At 38.5% G+C, this 19,711-nt stretch overlaps 1 protein-coding gene across 1 annotated transcript; it reads right to left on the reverse strand.

The window, feature by feature from the left end:
- Positions 1-2,774: 2,774 nt before the first annotated feature.
- On the reverse strand, positions 2,775-6,412 carry bloc1s5 (biogenesis of lysosomal organelles complex-1, subunit 5, muted). Its single transcript, XM_020925719.2, has 5 exons — positions 6,143-6,412; positions 5,570-5,652; positions 5,343-5,472; positions 5,156-5,214; positions 2,775-4,286 (listed from the first exon to the last, which is right to left on the reverse strand). The coding sequence occupies exons 1-5, from the start codon at positions 6,159-6,161 to the stop codon at positions 4,116-4,118; spliced, it is 462 nt and encodes a 153-aa protein (XP_020781378.1). The 5' UTR covers positions 6,162-6,412; the 3' UTR covers positions 2,775-4,115.
- Between the last annotated feature and the right edge of the window lie 13,299 nt (positions 6,413-19,711).

The following is a 19,711-nucleotide window of genomic DNA, read 5'->3' on the forward strand; positions in this document are numbered from 1 at the left end:
AGTGGAGCACATCCTAGATTACCACATGACTTCACAAGGTGGACCAGAGTGTTTTCTGTTTGTGAGACAAACACATCTTAAATACACAGGGTTTGTGTGTAAAACATGTGTGAATGAAAAGAAACACAACTCCGGGTAATTTTGTGATGAGGAAACAACATTATAACAGATCATAAAAGAGAGGAAATGTGCCCCTTTAAACAAACATTGTAATACACAGTCCACACTTGTACATTCTACCTCATTGGTCTTCCCCCCTGGTCTCCCTGCCCTCTGCGGACCCTCTGTATCAGGTTGTTTTTGGTCTCCTCTGCCCACTCTCCAGACCTGCTCCAGACCGGACCAGTCTTCCTGTTTTTAACCCCGCGTGGTGCTCTCCGGTCCCAAAGCCGCTGGTCGCCGTGCCAACACAAATGCTAGAGGAAACCAGGCAGCACCCAGCCGGAGCCCCTCTGCACTGGTCTGTGATAAGGGCAATCTGATCCCCTGGACAAATAGGTGCTTTCCAGTCAACCAGGACAAACAGGAGAGATAACGTTTAGTGAATAACATAATCAAATGACGATAAAATGTGTGTCTGGTATGTCTGATAAAATTCCCCCATCAGCTATTACCTTATTATTAAAGTATTTATACACAATAGAATGGAGGAGCAAATGACATATACGGAAACTTGACCACAATAGTAATAGTCACAATGTTACCCATGTTTCTTTAATGATACACTGTGTAACTTTTCTGTTTGTCTCCATGGAAACAAGCAGGCCACAGGTTTCATCTATAGAGAGGCGATCTTATTCACTGTAAGAAAGCCTTCCAGGTTACATCATACTTGTAATTTAATAAATGCAAGATAGGTGAATTTAATGTCATCTTGTGGAACATGCCGAAATAACATCTCCATGGAGACAAGAAAATGTCAGACTCCTCTCCGTTATGTTACATAGTTCACTTTTAAAAATTGTTTATATTACCCACTATGAGGATACACAAATGGAAGCTACCCTGCTTTTGAACAGTGGACATTTTTTGGTTAAATATTTCAATTCAATAAAGACAACATTGCAAAGTGTCATCTACAACCAAATACAAAACCGCATCCTGACGCCTCCAAAATGACTTAATCCTGACCTTTTACATATGCAGTTTTCACTCTTTTCCAATAAAATCCAAAAGGCAGATCAAAGGGAGTTTGGCTGGAAGAGTCCCGTCACACTTCCGTATTGTCACTTCTCATTAGGAGCCTCTGATGAGCTGTCTCCACTGCAACCCGCTGCCCTGTGCACCTCCGCTGGCATGGCAACTGACACCCCAGTCTAATGTGTCCTATCCACAGGTTTCAGAAGGATGAACCATTAGAACAGTTACCATAGCGACTAACAATTAAAACTTAAGTACTATTTCTTTTGAATGTGAAAAAGTCCTCAAAATGTTGCATATAACATATAACAACAACAAACCAATGAATAAATTAGACATGGACATGGAATAGTGAAAATATGATTTACTACAGCTTCAAAACCACCATTCAAAAAACATTTTAGGTCCAGTTTTAAATATACTACATAAAGTCAAAAAGTAAAAGTAATTTCTCACAGCAGTGAATTGACACTTTTTGTCATATAAGTGTGAGACTTATTCATTAAGTGTCCCTCTATTTAACCATGCTTAGAACTGGCATCTTCTAAGGTACATATTATGTTGCATGTTAAAGGTACACTGTGTAACTTTTCTAGTGGAGGGTCCATCAAATGCTTTTCTCTTAAGAGATGTTATTGGTTTGTCTTGAATGTTTCACAGTATTGTATTAAACCTTTCTTTCTTCATGGAGACCAAACTAGACAAAGTTACAGATCCGTGGAAAAGCAACCACGTTCACAGTCAGAATGCCTGTTTTTCTAGGTATTTTTGAGCTATAAAACCACCTGCAAGGTTGAGCTGTTTAATGTCATACTATAGAGCATTCCAGGCAGAGCAATGACATATCCAAGCAGGTGAAAAAGTTACATAGTACACCTTTAAGGCAAGTTTTCAGGCTTTTCAAGGTTATAGTAGCTTGTGTCTGGAATGTTACTAATAAAAGAGCAAGGGAGTTTTATAGACGAGATAACATTATGCTGCAATACATGGTCAATACAATATTTATTCAGCTTTGATAACATCAGATTTATTATTCTTGATGATATCTTAATATATAACTTTGACTTTGCTGGGCAGATATGTCAAATAAGTAAACTGCATGGTCCTCCTCTGCCAGCCTGTTTTGATTTTAATCTTATTTTTCCAGCAGGAACTTTATTTTACTTAAGTAGATTGATGAAGTGAGGTCGGAGATGACTACGGGAGGTTTGACAGTGGGGTTGGAGGGCGCTGGAGTGCAGTGGGGTATTTTAAATATTTGTTCAATTGCGTTTTCAAAGATTAACTTCGTTCTTAGTCATGTCAGGAATGTGCCCAAAGTGCCCACCCATCCGTCAACCTGACCAGTACTGGCCTATTGTCTGCATTTCAATCAAAACAGTGTGGTGTGTGACCTCATCTTAAGGTCAAAAACATTCAATGAAAAGTGCCAGTGTACAAAGTGGGTATAAAAACTTCACTTTCTTTGGACTTTTAGAACAAATTATCCAATGAGAAAGTAATATATGGCCTATCTGTTGACAAAGGGGACGTCAAATAAATTTTCATTGTCACTGAGAGCTTTGGGTATAAATGAGTATAAACTGATAGGACTGAAAGCAGATAATTCTTCCTTGAAAAATATGATCTTGGGATTTATACTGATAAATCATTATTTATTATGTGAGCAAACAGCATTTAATACAAAAAGTGCAAACATGATATCTGATACATACACATGAGGATCAGCTCAAATAGTATTTGATGAGTGCATCCTGGTTTTTATAGAATGCGAATCCATTTTGGTGCTGATCTCTATCAATGTTTTGACACAAGTACATTTATGTACGATTGTCACCATTGCATTGTTAGCCATACAGTTTGTAAATTCGAGCTTTTGTTTAGCAATGTAAATGACTTCCAGAATACAAACTTCCCTAATACAGAGAGATTTCAGTCTGGATGTTCCAGGTTAGGGGAAGATTTTTGCATTTATCACTATTCAATATTGAAAACAAATGTGATATAATGGGAAAGATCTAAAACCTATGTAATCACATGGGAAAGGGTCATGCTTCACTGAGTTTTGCTGAATGAAAGAGTACCACCAAGTGTTGAGTTTTGGTATCAACATTTAGACCACCTGAAATGCAGCTTTGGTACAGGACAAGTTTAAGACAGACATGCAGACGAGAGAGGGACAAGTAGCTCAAAGCAATACTACACATTCTTACAGTATACGCATGTGTGTTCAATGGGAAAGCTAAACAGAAAAGTCATTAAGAATAGAGATTTATGTTTCATTCTGTCTAAACAGTCAGACAAATACTGGATTTGTGATCATTATATTGCTACGGCAGGTGGCAGAGTAAACACTTCGCAGCTGGTGGTGATTGTTCAAGCAGCTTTTTTTTTTTTTGAGTCCTGATTTGGTTCAATTACTGGAGGAGGTCAAATGTTCCAACACAGAAAGAGATCTGTTTGTGCTCATTTTTACGGGATTTGACTTGTGCTTTAAACACACCTGCTCCGAAGGTTGTTACGGACACTTAAATCACAGACTTGCGGAGCTTGGCGTATTTCACCTGTATGATAAATGTATGTCATCAGGACCCCTTAGGCAGGCGTCCATTAAACATATTGAAATGTTGAAAACTTCACGGCCAAAAAGCAGTCCAGTGATTGCTTGTTCAAATGTGACATATTCCAGGACATTCGGTGCGTATCCCGTGTGCCAAAAGAACAAAAACAGTGGCGTTGATGGTCTGTGAAAATCCAGCTTTCTTAATCACAACTTTATTATTCGTGATTAGGGAAATGCTAACTTTGAGCTAGAGCAAAACCTGTTCACGTCGAACTTGTTTTTGCCAAGCAGTGACTACATCCATCAATGTCTCTAATTAGCTATTGCAGAACAGGCTTTTTGGCTCCAGCAGGCTAAGTATATGGTTTCCAGTTCCATAATAAACTTTGTTACCTTCACGAACAATAAAAGATCAGATGTCTAATTTGTCCAAGTCTTTCTTCATTTCGTTGTACTTAGCGCTGATTTCTCCAACGGCCTTTGCGTGGTCCTCGTCCACCTCCTCCTTCAGTCTCTGCTGCTCCTTCAGAAACTCTGCCCACTCCTCCTTCAAATACTCCATATTCTCCTTCAACTGTTTGTTCTGAAACAAAGTGCAAAGTTAGAAATATTTTAACAGTAATGAAAATACAACTATGATTTTTTTTGTCCCAACATCCATTTTATATTCGTGTTTTTTTCTAGGGCTGCCACACACAAGTGAATGCAAATTAGCATATTACAGAATGTACCCTCTCTTCACCTATATTTAGAGCTTGACCCTTGGCATTTAAACTCTAACTTGTGATTCCTTGAGCAATCAAGAGCCGTAAAATAACACTTAACTCTTAATATCTAGAGCTTGTCTTTTAATTAATACAACATAGAATGTATATAGATGATTTTTAAAACTCTGCTCTACATATTCTTGTTTATATAGTCTAATATCGGTATGTTTTAATGGGTTCTCCATAGAGCCAAGCTGGTGAATAAATACAAGATTAATGTTTATTGCCAGACTGTAAAACATTCCAGCCAAAAGCTATAACATCTCCATGGATACTAACAGGTTGTGAACCAGGAAAGTTACATATTGCAACTTTAAGGTCATAATAAGGACATCTGAGACACCAAAAAAGCGCATACAGCCCAGGACTCAATTTAAGAGTATCTTGCTGTGAGGCAAGAATGCTAACCATTATCCACCATGCTGTCCATATGGCATACAGTTCACGCTAAAAATACGGAATAGAATAGAATAGAAAGCCTTTATTGTCTTTATACAGTAAAGGCTAGTTAGTTAGTTAATTTAAGAATATTTTGACATTTTAATCTGGACAAAATATTGAGTCTCTAATTGTTTTTCAGGATAGATCTCTGCATAAACATTCACCAGGTCTAATTTTAGATCTTTGACAATGAAAAAGGACAAGACAAAATAATAATTTCTGCAGAAGGGTCTGATGATTTTACCTGTTGTCCTTCTAGCTCCCTCTGCTGGATCCTTTGTGCCACATGATTTGCAGCCCCCACTGTGAGAAGAAATCAAAGAAAAACTGTTAATATAAGACATTTACGAGTTGGACAAAGTGTACCCCTAAATGACAGTGCTAAACAGATGACAAAAACAAGTGACAAATCCCTCTCTTGGGAGACTAACATTGTGCAATGACGTCAGCCAGCTGCTGCTTTATGTCCTCAGAGCTGGAGTTCTGCAGTTGTTCATTGGTTTCTGTCACACTTTTATTGAGATTGTCCAGCAGTCGACTCTCCCTGTGGCCACGCTTCTCCTAAACAACAGAAGGCACAAGTTTAGTCCCATTTCACTGCACAAAGCAATTAAACAAATGTTGCTGTCTGTTATGGCTCCAAACATATGGTAAGTACCTCAAACTCTCTCACAAAGTAGCGTGTCTCTGCATTGATAATGGGTCTGTGGTCCAATAGTCTGGACTGGATATCGCCAACATCTGCAAGGCAATTACATTCACTTTTAATGGGAGGGAACAAAACTATAGTGTTGTTTTTTATGACAGCCAGAATGAACAAATCCAATTCATATAAGTTCAGAGCACTCAGACTTCTATATAATTGGTAAACAAACTACACAACAGGCACTGGAACACAGGATAGCACGCAATCTTATAGGAGAAATTGGTTTAGCAAACTTTTAACACTCCTAATTACTAAAACGTGTGTATTAAATTGACTTTTTAGAAGATCTGTTTAGGTATAGCATGCATTTTAATCTCTACTTACAATCTGTTCTTAGTTTAATGTTTCATATATTTTAAAATCACTGTAGTTGTAGTCTGAATCCTTTATTATTTTCTTTGTCATGATTTTTTAAATATATCTCTAACAGTGTGCAGGAATATACAACTTTATTTAATTGTGCTATAACGATGAAAAAAAAAATGCATTTACTTAAGGACAGTGACTGTGAATTGCTGCACTTACCTTTAATGACTTTGTCCATGTTTTCACTAAAAACGAAAATGTAGCTTCAAACTCAGCTTAGAAATGAAAAAGATTAGCTGCTAGCTGCTATCTGAGCTAACTTTTCTAATTAAAAAAAACACACGCACTACAAACAGAGCCACGGTAACACGTCAACAGAGTAAAAACAAATTGCTGCTAACTACATAGTGCTATAGATTTGCAAATTAAAGACTTTACAGAGTTTCTTCCATTATTGAAGTCAGCTGAATTAAAATCAGGTGACTTGAATTGTAAATATTTACTACTGCTTCCGGGTGGGATACGGGCTGAACCAAACTGCAAATTTAGGGGTGTTAAACATTTGTAATGGATTGATTGTCCCAAATCCTTTACAAACAATATGTTTGTATGAATATTTAGTGTCTGAAAAAATAATAGCATTACTAAAGTTCTGTATTTGATCAAATTAATATATTTAAACGGTTTTATAAAAGTGAGTCGAGTTTGAGCTCCCCTTCTAGAGTGATCCAATGCTTTAGCCCCACACTTACGACCCTGCTTTTTGTGACCTGCAGGTGTCAGTCTTGCTCCGTATTTAGGTTTACATAAATATACCAGGCTCTAGTTATTACTCAAAATTATATTATTACTTGTGCACGGTTCTTATTTAATTATTTATTTTGATGATTAGCCTGTAGCTAATATTTTGGTCTATTCATATGAAGTTGTCATTTATAGAATTCATTTATGCCCATTCTTATTCAAAAGTGTCTATTATGTGTGTTAATGCGTGCTTGTATTTAATTCACGTAGGCTTTTTCAGTTCCCAGCATGTATTTTGTAGTTATTTTTTCTATAAATCGTATGACTAGCTTATTTGATGGCGCAACTGTGCCTCTAATTGAAAATTGAAAAATACCCTCTTTTGGATGTACTTTTGAAAAGTGCAGTTACCCTGTTGTCCACTGGATGGCATCACTCTCCACATTTTTTTTTTGGTCAAATCCCTGGTGAGTGCATTATTCCTTATTAGCTAATTCTTTTATATGAAATGCAAATATATTGGCATAAATGTATTTATAATCAAAGGGAAATTCAAGTATGATATTTATTCAGGGTGAGGGGAGGCATTGTTTGGGGGCACTCATTGCATATTAGTTGTCACAAGTTTGTTTACCAAGCTTAAATTCATTATTACTGTCAACCTCAGTTAGAAGAATATAATTATGCACCACTTAAGTCTCCCACTGTCCACACAGTTTAGCTAAACACTTATTACATGCACCATTAGTTTGATTTGGGCCTATTAAAAAGATTATGTGATTGATCCACCGCCACAGGATAAAATAAGCCCTTTGCTGTTGACTTGTGTTATTGTGAAACAACAACAAACATGTCAGGACCAGCCGTGAGTTTAGAGTGTTCAAAATCTGCAGGGGAAATGAAAAAGTATTTGTACAAAGAGTCATGTGAATTAGTGAATGTTTTAAAACAAATGTTGCATTATGAACAGAGGTGGAAGTTTAAAGTAACACTAGTGATATAGTCTAAAGTATAATATGTGTGGGCAATTCAGAAATAATATTCATTCAGTAGGCCTACACTTTCAACTCTCTTAATTTTAATCTGTTAATTCTGTAAAGTAATTCTGATGATGTGTGTTTTGTGACCATTTCATCTCTTTTTTAATTTAAATTTAAATCTTTGGGTAACCATTAAAAAACGAATAATTTCTAATAGCCATCTCAATTGCAGCCTAAAACTCTGAACTACTAAACCCATATTTAGGCCTGTGTGAGAGTGGGATGCTCTGAGTCCTCTCTGAACTCATGTCTCCAAGCCCAGATTTCCAGAGCTCTTGTGAATTTGTAAAACTAAAATTGCATCAACATAACGAGTAGTATCTGTCCTCCTGCATTATTATTTGTGAACCTCGTCTTTGGCTGCGCAGATCTTTGCATGAGCTCATGTCCTTTCCTCCGTTTTGCTCAACGCTTTTGGTTATTATTAAAAAGATTTTTAGCTTTAAACTACTTCAGACTACTGCAACAGGACCTAGAGCCTGTCTGGGACACACTCACACTGTCAAGATAAACTATTACAACTCAGACTCATCCAAATATGTTTATTATAGGTCTAATTTGATGCTGGCCTTTTCCAGTTCATTGGATTTTGTAGACTATCCTAAAGATTGTATGGTAATAACTAAGAATAGGATTGCAAATAATATTATAAATGTAGAAATTTGCCTAGACATGCGGCTCTTGTATCAATTATTGAACAGTTATACCTAAATTGTAACACCATATAGCCTTTGAGAAGAGGGCAACTAACAGAGATTTTTATTTCATTTTTAGATGGAGCCTAAGCAGAAACACAGGCCTAATACTTTGCGCATTGAGATCTCATACAATCCTGTTTATTTCTTTTGTCAAACAACATATTTTGTCCAGCCTCCGTGTGTCCGTCTCCATCCCACGAGGTGCATCACTTGCTCATAAGCAGAATGTGCCGGACCGGAGCAGCGCACCGGCCCCCTGTGTGAGCCACGGTGCCAGTAGCCAGATGATCCGTAGCGCGCGCTCTTTCTCTCCTTTTCTCCCTCCCTCCCTCTCTCTGTCTCGCTCCCTCTCTCTTTCTCATGGATCCGGCGCTGTGCAGTGGGAGGTCTGCGATTGCGTTTTACCAAAACATGCCCAGTGGCCGTGCGAGTTCGCCCGGTCGGTGACGCTCCTCTGCACCGCGGCCCGACCACACATGCCCCCCACGGCCGCAGTGCCCACACCCCCCACTGGGTATAATTATTCTGCATTTGGCTGCGGTTGTTGCGGGTCTCTCTGGGTTCTTGACACCGAGGTTGAGATGGGGAAGGGGAAGGGGAGGTGGGTGTTACTCACTTGATGCCACGGGCTGGAGAGATGCGAGGAGGAGGAGGAGGAGGGGAGGAGGAGGGGAGGACCTGCTGCTGCCCAGTGCCCACAACCCACAACCACCCACCTCCACTTTGTTACAGATGCTGTTTCATTCACGGACACTTTCTATGAGTCAGTCCTTAGACAGTGAATAGGTCATGTGTCCAGTGAAGTCCCTCTGCTGTATGGAGAGGTGATAGGTAAAGATAGTTAAAAATCAGTAGGCCAGGGTCAGTAAAGTGGAGGGTCAGTAAAGTTTTTCTAGATCAATGTTTCTCAATCAGTGGTTACCTCCTTTTAAATGTATGAATGGAAACTTTATGGGGTCTGGACTTGAACTTTGGTCGACCTCAAACAGAAATTGTAGATCTGTAATACTGAGTCACTGTTACCATTTCTGTTGATTTAAATAATGCTGCAAAGAGTCTACCACATAATTTCTCCAAATAATTGGTAACTTAGAGCAAGTATACTCCTGTGCAGGTGCTATGGGCAGCAGGTTGTGGTGATGAGACATGAACATTGAGTAGCTCCAGTCACATCAGAAAGGATTAAAGGCTATGGATTGTAAATAAACATGTTTTTGCATCAACTTCAAAACTAAAGTAATCTATTTTTTAAAAGTTCCAGGTATTATAGCATTACTCATTTGACCATTATTTGGCACTATAAAAGTCCTGCTCCGTGTCCCTCTGCTGTCAGTGCGCCCAGGACCTGATAACGGACAGGGCTCAGTCTGAACCTCAGCATATGTCCCCATCAGCCTGGGCTTTGCTGAGAGACACAGAGAGACACGTCCTTCTCTCGTTTACACCACAAACTAAACCGAACATCACCAGGACAACGTGACGGTGGACTGCCACTTCCTCTCTTTGCCTCAGACCGCGCTCGACGTTCAGGGAGACCAGTGTCGCCTGTAGTTATCGTTCACAAGTGGCTCTGGAGGACGCCATTTTGAGGCCTGTTTCTGGAAAATACCTGGAAATACATTTTCTCTACAGGAGAGTAAAAGAGTACACTGTTGCCTTGTCCAATCCTATGCATAATTTAAGAAGAAGGTTGCTGTGTTTGCCCAGGTCAACCAGGACAACAGAATTCAAAGTTTTAATTTGACTTTTTGGTCAAATCAGAGGCCAGAGAACAATAGCAATGTGATGCAATGTAACAGTAGGTCTATACCTGGACCAAAAATAATCTTCTAGTTACAGAGTAAATAGACTGAGATAATGAGCCTTCCTGAAATATTAAAATAGTTATGAAACAAATGTTCTTGCTTCATTTATGTCCGTAGATCCACAGCGCACACACCCAGATGTGGGAACATTTAAAACCCCACTTTATGAAGTTCCTCATTAGTTTATATGTGTGTGCGCAATGGGGTGGTGATAGACGTGGGACAGAGCAGAGGAGAAAAAGTCATCGAAAAGTGGGTGCATGGAGAGAGGAGAGAGAGAGAGTGGAGGGGGTGAGTGCCCTAGGGGTCAAAGTAACACGCACACACACAGACACACGCACACACACACACACTGTTTTCGGGCTGCTGTGGTATGTTTGGAGCGGTGCCTCGTCAGATTAGGGCCATGCTGCTTGCGTTTGATGGCCAACCTGGACAGACAAGAGCTGCCAGGCACAAACTGCTCAAGCACATGATGTCAAAACCACACACAGGCACGCACGCACACACATACACACACTCTATACATACACATACACACAGAAATTATCCCGAGCCAGACCAAAGAGACAGATGACACCCAGCATGAAGCTAAAGCCAAATCTGTAAGCATCCACGGCGATCCAGCTGGCTAGCCCTAGGGTACCTGTCTCGGCGAACTGGAATCAGCGTCACCCCCTGAGCTGTCAAATTAGCTCACAGGGCTGGAAATGCTGAAGAGATTTGGCCCTGCGTGTACAAGAGCAAAAAGAGGGGACTGCAGGGGGGAAGGGTGAGACTGAGAGGGAGGGAGAGATTAGAACGTAATGATTGTTTCGTTTGCCAATTTGGGAAAAGTTGTGGAAGTTAGATAAAGGGAAGTCAAGCCGGTAATAAGTGGAAGTTATTGATATGAGACAAAACATGCCAGCAGATCATTGTTCACTGTGTCATGAATTAAAGAGGAACTTGATCAAAATTGAAATGTCACACAGCTATAGTTAAAGGTACATTGTGTAACTTTTCTGTTGGACGGTCTGTCAAATCTATTGCTTTGTCTGGTATGTTTCACAGTATGGAATTAAACCTTTCTATCTTCATGGAGACCAAACCAAATCAAGTTACATGTCAGATATGTGGAGAAGCAACTCTCACAGTCAGAATGCCTGGTATTTTTGAGATATAAAACCACCTGGAATTGAATACATGTAAGGCAGAGCTGCTTAACGTCATACTGTGGAATATTCCAGGCAGGGCAATGAAATATCCATGTAAACAAGCAAGTGACGGACCCCCAACCAAAAAGTTACATAGTGCACCTTTGAGGTCAGGAGCGTTGGACAGTTATAAGATCCCAGTCAGTCAAACATTGTAACTTTATACAGGTAATCAGTCTGGAGAAGTAACTGAATACATTCTGGTACAGTTACTCTTTCATTTAGTTAAATTACTACAGTTACTTTTCTAAAATCAAAGGAATACATGATGGTACTTAAACACACAGTTTAGACTTCACACTGTGCAGAATTTGTGAGAAGAACACAGCTTTTGTGGTGAGTGCAGGTGTGATGTTTCCTTCTCCAGTTAATGATGAACAAATGCAAAACAAATAATAAGTATATTAAAGTACATCCAGAATGAAGCTACTCCGGTTGGACCATGTATCAGAATACATAACACAATACAGGTATATTGTATTCTGTAACTAAATACAATTTCAAAGTATTATTCCCAACACTGCAAGTAATGTAAAGAAATTAAACGGGAAAATGAAACAGCTTTTTACTGTCAATCACACAACGGCATCACTCTTGATTGCTTAACTGAGCCACAAACTGGGCTCCACATTATCCAGTTAGGGCAGGTCTAACACTTATAGATAAAGTATATTGACTTCTAACTCATAACTTTGCTCTCACATTTTTCACTAACAATATACAGTCAATTCAGTCACAACTGAAAAAACAAAACAAAACACACACACATTGTATCTGCAAATCTGATCATTATGTGATTTCTGAAGTTCAGATTATTGTATTGTATTATATACTTATATATATATATATATATATATATATATATATATATATATATATATGTAAAATGTTATGTTATTTTATTTACAACAACACAGCTACATCCAACCAGTGTTCAGTGAGTCTTGTATTAGCAAAAGCTCTCAGTCACACATGCACCCACTTCTACTGAGCCAGAGGCAACTTTTCAATTACTTTCAGTGTTAAACAGTCACCTGGGAGAGACGCAGCGCCTTTGAGTGGAGCGACATTTGAACCAATAGACCCCCCTCCACCTCCAGTCCTCCATCTCTCCATCTCTCCATCCTCCTCCTCTCCCTCTTTTCTTCATCTTGTCCCAGTTGTGAGACAGCTGTGAATGCCAGGCACATGATCAGAAGTGACACCAAACAAAATGGTCGAACATTTCCTCAGTGAAAAGTGTACATCTCAGAAATGATCAAGGGTGCGGTGCAGACGCTTGAATTCATTAAAAACTCCAGGGATTAGCGATGGGTTTGGTCCAAAAAAGATCAGAAAGTTACAGCAGGGTCTGTCATGTCACGTCCCCTATCCACAAAGTTTAAAATACTGTTTGAGTTGCAGATTAATAAACTTCAGCTACATGAAAAAGTAATAAGTAAATAGTGTTTTTTTTTTTTTTTTTTTAAACATTACATTGGATATCACATTTCAATTATAGATGGCATTTAACTTTAATGCACTTTTTCTGTCAGATGTCCTTCCTCCATGTATCCAGGCTTAGGACCAGTTTTGTTTTATGGCTGTAGATTTGCTATTATGACAAAAAATATTTCAATAAATATAATGTAGCCCATACAAATATTTCCAATATAAACACACTTAAAATAGGCTAGCTGTACCAATTAAAACACAAATTCAAATAAAAAACACGAAAAAGACAAAATCCTCCAATAGTCCTGACTAAACCTAGCTCAAGGCAGATAACCAAAAGCAGAGGAAACATTTCTCTGTATGGGCTAAAATGTTTTGCATAAAAGGCAAAATGTGTTGTAGGCTGTGATGGGGTGGAATGGATTACTGAAAGCTCATTTGCTGAAGTAAAAAGATACACAATCTAAACTCTCAAAGGCTTTACAAATATTATAGTAGTAGTTATAGTTATAGTTAATGTTTCATCATTGCTCTTTGAAGTCCAGAGGTTTCTAAAGGTTTTCTTTGAGCAGGGAAGTCTGTGGATCCTGAGGAGATGTGAAAAGAAACAGTCTCTTATGTCTCACACAGTGAAGGTGTTTCAGTGATTTAACACAGAGATTCCTTTATGGTCAGTAATTGATGTTTGTTTTAATTAACTGTTGCTTAGTGAATGACATTGAACTGTGTATTTAAAAGTGCACTTACTACTACTAATAATATTACACAATATCACATAGACTCAAAGCTAAACAGCTCAAATCAAGACAAAGCACTAACCAAATGTAAACTGTTTGTGTTCTGAGTGTGTTAAAAGCTGAAGCAGGTCTCTGGGCAAGTATTTATCACATTGTTTAGACTAAAAACTGCATACAAACTCACACATGAAGACCTGCCTGCCCCATGACATAAATCTTTTATTACTAGATCAACAATATTATTTGAGGGTCATATGTGGGTTACAATAGATTTAGGTTAGGGTTAGCCACGTAACTATGGTGAACTTTAGGATCAGGATAAATTAAATGAGTATAAGTCCATGTAATGTCCCTGAAAATGATGGAAACCCAACATGTGTATCAATGAGGAGCTCCTGTTATAGGTGACAGTGACACACCCCACAGCAGGTGCCCCACTCAGACTCTGTGTGTGCACGTATGTGTGTGAGACTGTTTGTGTGTGCAGAGCAGGGAGCTGACAGGAGTTTAACACCACAGACCACCATGGAGAAAGAGAGACAGCTCTGTCCTAGGGGCCCATGTCAGTGTGGGGCCTCTCTGTGCTTTTAGATATTGGTGCTGCATTAAATGGTTATCTACCAAAAAAATATTAACTTAAGACTAACTAACTTAATATATTTAATAAAAAATATAAAAAATACTTTATAAATATTTATTACATAACTAAAAATGCAACATTTCAGGTAAAAGATTCCCCATAATTTTGCCTACTTAAACTTTAACCTTATATTTCATCTCAACTACATTCACTGACAATAGATGGCACTGACTTTGCTTTTTATCACAGGGAGTATTTCCCCGTTCCCACAGAAGAGAATCAGCAGCAGTATTCCCCTCTCTGACCCCAGTGCGACTGACCTGTCATCTGTAAACATGCTAAACTTATGGACAGGCCCTGGGAGGCAGCAGCACCTCCTTTCATCATCCACAGAGGAGCGCTTCATGTTTGTCCCTCCAGACATCTCTTAATGTCTTTGACTAAACTTCAGCCGCTCCTGACAGTGACGGTGCCCATAGGAACGCAGTTGAGAGGAAACCAATACCATTGTAATGGAAGCTCCCAGCGCAGGGCCTATCACAGTGGCACCTATAAAAAGCACACAGGGCAGAAGCACCAGGAGCTACACGCACACAAAGACACGAGGAAAACGCATTATTGTATGAAAAATGTCTGACTTTACTAAAGAGGTATAGCTAAGGACATCCTTTAAGCTCCTGTTGTGTTGGGAGAGAGAAGTTTGACACAAGCGGCAAAATGGGGACTTTTAACTATAAAGGCTTCACAGAGAGGGTGACTTCTTTGAAAGGGAGAGCGGAGATAAGCATAAAAAACAAAACTCGTTTCTCATGTCAAGGAGATAACATAATATTGTATCCATTAAAGACCTATACAACAGGCTATCATTAACACAAATAGGAATTATAACATGTTGAATACATATATACACAACCATAGATTATATATATAGAAATGGACATAACTAACCCGCTAGCTGCCACGTACCAAATAGGGAATAACCATGGGTACGATTCTGGCTCCATCGGCTCTGTTTCTAATTCACTTTACATTGAAAAATCGTCGCCTCTCTGTCTGTAACTGCTGCTGTGAGCCTTGTTTTTTTAATCTTAAAATCTTCATATTAACTCTACATGATCATGGTGTTTTAATTTTGCTATAAATTTCTAATATCGAATTAAGCTCCAAATTTGCCATAAAACTGCTGGCCTCGTGAGCTTCATTTGACTGGAACACAATGACAGTGATGTCACATTTGCTTAGTCCAATTCTTTACAGTCAGTGACGTTAACACATATCGAATTATTGAACATATTGTGAATGTTTATTTAGATACAAACAATCTGAATACCAGCTATAGCATAATAATTAAAAACTCCAAATGCTGCAAGAGCTGATAAAAAATAAAAATTGAAAAAAATAGACAAAGTAGTAATTTCTATAATGCTCTGACAAGTTAACAGTACTGAATTATTGATTATATCATGAATGCTATTTTGATAAGGAGCATTTGAAAATCTGGTATTTTGCTAAAAATAAAAATAATAATTCAAAATGCTAATGCAAGATGAGCAAATAAAAAAGTCTCAAGTCTTTGACCTCAGTCTGAGCCAAGTCCCATGTCAAATACAAGCAAGTCCAAGTCGAGTCTCGAGTCACTGGCCCATTTCAAGTCTTCATACCAAAGTACCAAATATAGCTTAGATTTTTGCAATTTATATGAATTTTAAAATAAATTGTACTTAAAGAGTCATGGTATATTTATATATGAGTATTTATATAGTTGTAGAAATGCAAATTTTTCCTTTATAAATGTTTTGACAAAATCTTAGCGTGACTCATTACAGTCAGAACAGAAAATAACAGTTATTTTGTCATGTAGTCTGCGCTGAAATGAAATTATCATGTTCTGTGTAGTTCCTTGTTTTACTGTATTGTATTGTATATACTGTATTGTATATGTATTGTACTGTAGTACATTTGAGGACACCATACCACAATACTTCAGTTACATTCAAAGTAGCAAACAGAGGTGGGAGGGACATGTTCCAGATTGTTATTGTAAAATTAAGCACCCCATGTATCAACTGTAAAGAGAAAAGTATTTTTCAATACCATGTATTTTTAGGAAAAGCATCAAGTCTTCTCAAATAGGCCTCAAGTCAGAGTCAAGTCCCAAGTCATTGCCCCTCAAGTCCAAGTTGAGTCCCAAGGCTTAGTCCATTTTATCAAGTCAAGTCTCAAGTCCTAAAAATAGTGACTCAAGTCTGACTCGAGTCCAAGTCACGACTTGCAAGTCCCACCTCTGCCATCAAGTGACAATGGGTTTGGGCTGGTGAAAAATCTGTTTATTGTCTTACATAAACAAACTACCCTGTTTTTCTTAGTGTTATTATTTTGTCTTCAAATTTTAAAGTTGAAAATTGGCTTGCAAAATTTCCAACACGCATCTTAGGACTCAACATTAAAGACCAGCAATCAGCATGGAAAAACAAATTACAAGCATTCCCCGCATTACCAATATAGAGTTTTAAACAGTGTATAACAGATCAGAGAAAATGCATTTTTCACAGTTCGTCAATACAAAACCTACTCACAAAAACACCTTTTAGAATTTGGCTTTCACTTAGAGTCTAATTATTACTGCCCTGTATCAAAAAGTGTGAAACTACATTAGGACAAATTACACAGCACGTTAGCACCATGTCAGCAACTCAAACTGAATCTGTGCATTTGTGTATGTTTTCAGTGAAAGTGGATGTGTGTGTGTGCGTGTATGTGTGTGTGTGTGATCACATGCTCGGGGCCCGGGGTCGTGGGGTGAATTCGAGTTGTAAAGACAGGCGTGACAGTTGTGGAAGTCACACGGGGAGTCCACAGGCAACAAGACAAGACAAAGTTTCCCTCCCTCAGGACAAAAAGAGAGCAAGAAAGAGGGAAAGAGAGAGATGGAGAGAGAGAGATACCATAAGAGAAATACTATAGGGAGAGAGGGGGAGAGAGATAGATATAGAAAGAGATCAGTGTCCGTACAAGACGGGCATACATACAGCTGAGGGGCATTGTGGGTAAAAGAGACATAAAGTTCCAATAGATTTGTTAGAGTTCAATTTGTGGTAGTGAAAATACACAGTTTGTAAAAGGTTTATGCAAGGTTAAACACAAATATATAACACAAATAAATAGAGAATAACATTTGAAAATACAGTTCTGTTTACTGGTTTACTAATTATAGCTAGTTAAGGCATTTTGTTTTTAACACAGTGTGTTTGAAGTTCCAAAAGCTACCAGAACAAACCAAGATTTCTACTTTACATAATTCACAATTTTTTTATTTTTTTTTTAATGCTCAGAGCAATTTTAGTCTGCTTTCTTAATTTCCATCAATCATAGATGACATATTGTTGTAAAAATGTCTGTCATAATCTTGTAAACACTTAAAAAATACTAAATAGTACATACAAAAATATACGTAAGTATATGTAATTAAAAAATAAGTCTTGAAAATCATCAACAATGTGCTGTCAATTTTCCAATATCAATGGAAACAACTGATTCTGTTTATCAATAAAGTAAATGTCTAATAGTTTAATTTGTCAAAAATAAAAGCATTAAATGCAGACATTTACCTCTCTTCTATGCATGATGCATGTTTTCTAAATATACCTCAATTTCACAGCCACAAGTCAAACTACTCCACTTACAATTGTGCGTTTATCCATCCTTTATCCTATTTTGTCTTTGCACAAACGAGCCTCTATTCGACTCTTATCACAGCCTCACATCATCTGCCCCATTTGCCCCAATCTTTAACAACATCTGATTTCCTAAAAAAAAAAAAAAACACTTTCTTCACCTTTCTTACTGCTCTTGTGTCCATGTGTCCCTAACCTTCAAAAGCTCACTTCCAAGATAAGAGGTTTGGCCTGTCTTAAAATTCTCATTGATAGAAAGATAACTGTTCTTCGCTCCACATCAGCAGATACAAGGATGACTTTGTGTCTCCCGTTCCAAATGTTGATTTCATGCTCTCCTCATTTGTGGCTGCTTTTCAAAGAGCCCTCTGATCAGCTGTGTGTCATGTGAAAACGATTTTAGCCAGGAATAAGAAAGAGGCATTTTAAAAAGACTATTTCCTTATCGTCAATAACTGCTAAAACACACAAATCAGCGTCTGTCCCTCCTGGTCACAAGACGCTCAAACTCTCCTTTTATAAATTTGTATTTTTTAACCCGCTTATGGTTTTTCAGTTGCGATTCGTGTCCCCCGGGCGGCCATTTTGACAACAAGGCCAAAGGGTATTGTACTGAGAAGGTTGTAATTCATTTCATGCGAAGAGTGAGTGGATAAAAACGCGTTCTCTAAAATTGGAAAATGAGCTTGTCTTTAACCTTTGAGCGATCTGTTTGTCTTCTGCTTATCCATGCCTGTCACAGCTAAACTCACTCACTAAGTACAGTCACAATGAGGAAGCCGAGGTTTGGGGAGAAATATCATGACCTTAAGGTTTTTTAGCACGTTACAAATCAAACTGGACAACGGCAGAAACATTCCCATTTATTAAGATTTGACTAAATGGGCTGATTAAAATCTTTGTTGTAAGAGTAATTATAAAGTTTGTATTGAATACGTTGTGTCTTTAGGCTACACAATAGGAATATGGTATACTAAGAGACAAAATATGGTAAAATCTGCCATCCAAATGAAGAGGTCCTAATATCTATCACAGTGGTTTTCTATGTCTCGCCATTTCTTAAGATGCACTGTGCAATTTCTTTGTTGGTGGACACCTGTTTCTATCCATGGACAGGTTTCTGCGTGGCCTGGAATGTTTTACAATATGGCATTAAACCTGTCTGTCATACATTTATTCAATTACAGCTGTTTTAAATTCTAAAAATTAAAAAAAGCTTGATAATCACACCTTGGGAGTGTGAGTGGAGTCATCACATACATCTGACCTATAACTTAGCCTAGTGGCATCGCCTCCCTCTTTTTATGGTGACTGGTTTAAGTTTAATGCCACACAAAGGAACATTACAGGCCAGCTATAACATCCTTGAGACAAGCAGAAATGTTACAGTGCATTTGTAAAATATGGAAAGTATGGATTAATTTTTTTTTTTACAATCACGTTTTTTTTCACATGTTGTTCTACATACAAACAGAAATAAACACTGGACCAGCTCTACACTCTCCATCGGGTGCTCGAGGGTTCACGGGAGTTTGCCCAACCGGTCCACATGTGCTTTGTGGATCTGGAGAAGGCATTCGACCGTGTCCCTCGTGGTGTCCTGTGGGGGTGCTCTGGGAGTATGGGGTCCGGGGCCCTTTGCTAAGGGCTGTCCGGTCCCTGTATGACCGGAGCAGGAGCTGTGTTTGCATTGCCGGCAGTAAGTCAGACCTGTTCCTGGTGCATGTTGGACTCCGCCAGGGCTGCCCTTTGTCACCGGTTCTGTTCATTGTATTTATGGACAGAATTTCTAGGCGCAGTCAGGGGCCGGGGGGGGGGGGGGGGGGTCCGGTTTGGGGACCACAGGATTTCATCTCTGCTGTTTGCAGACGATGTTGTCC

This window comes from Boleophthalmus pectinirostris, unplaced genomic scaffold (genome assembly GCF_026225935.1).
Source record: "Boleophthalmus pectinirostris isolate CB_2022bp ecotype Guang Dong unplaced genomic scaffold, ASM2622593v1 HiC_scaffold_15, whole genome shotgun sequence".
Classification (NCBI taxonomy): domain Eukaryota; kingdom Metazoa; phylum Chordata; class Actinopteri; order Gobiiformes; family Gobiidae; genus Boleophthalmus; species Boleophthalmus pectinirostris.

Bases quoted from the DNA above. Each gene is read 5' to 3' on its own strand.
- bloc1s5 (XM_020925719.2), bottom strand. The intron at 5,473-5,569 runs GTACTTACCATA...TCTGTTGTTTAG, and splicing joins ACTTTGTGAGAGAGTTTGAG to GAGAAGCGTGGCCACAGGGA. The intron at 4,287-5,155 runs GTAAAATCATCA...ACTTTGTTTCAG, and splicing joins GGGAGCTAGAAGGACAACAG to AACAAACAGTTGAAGGAGAA.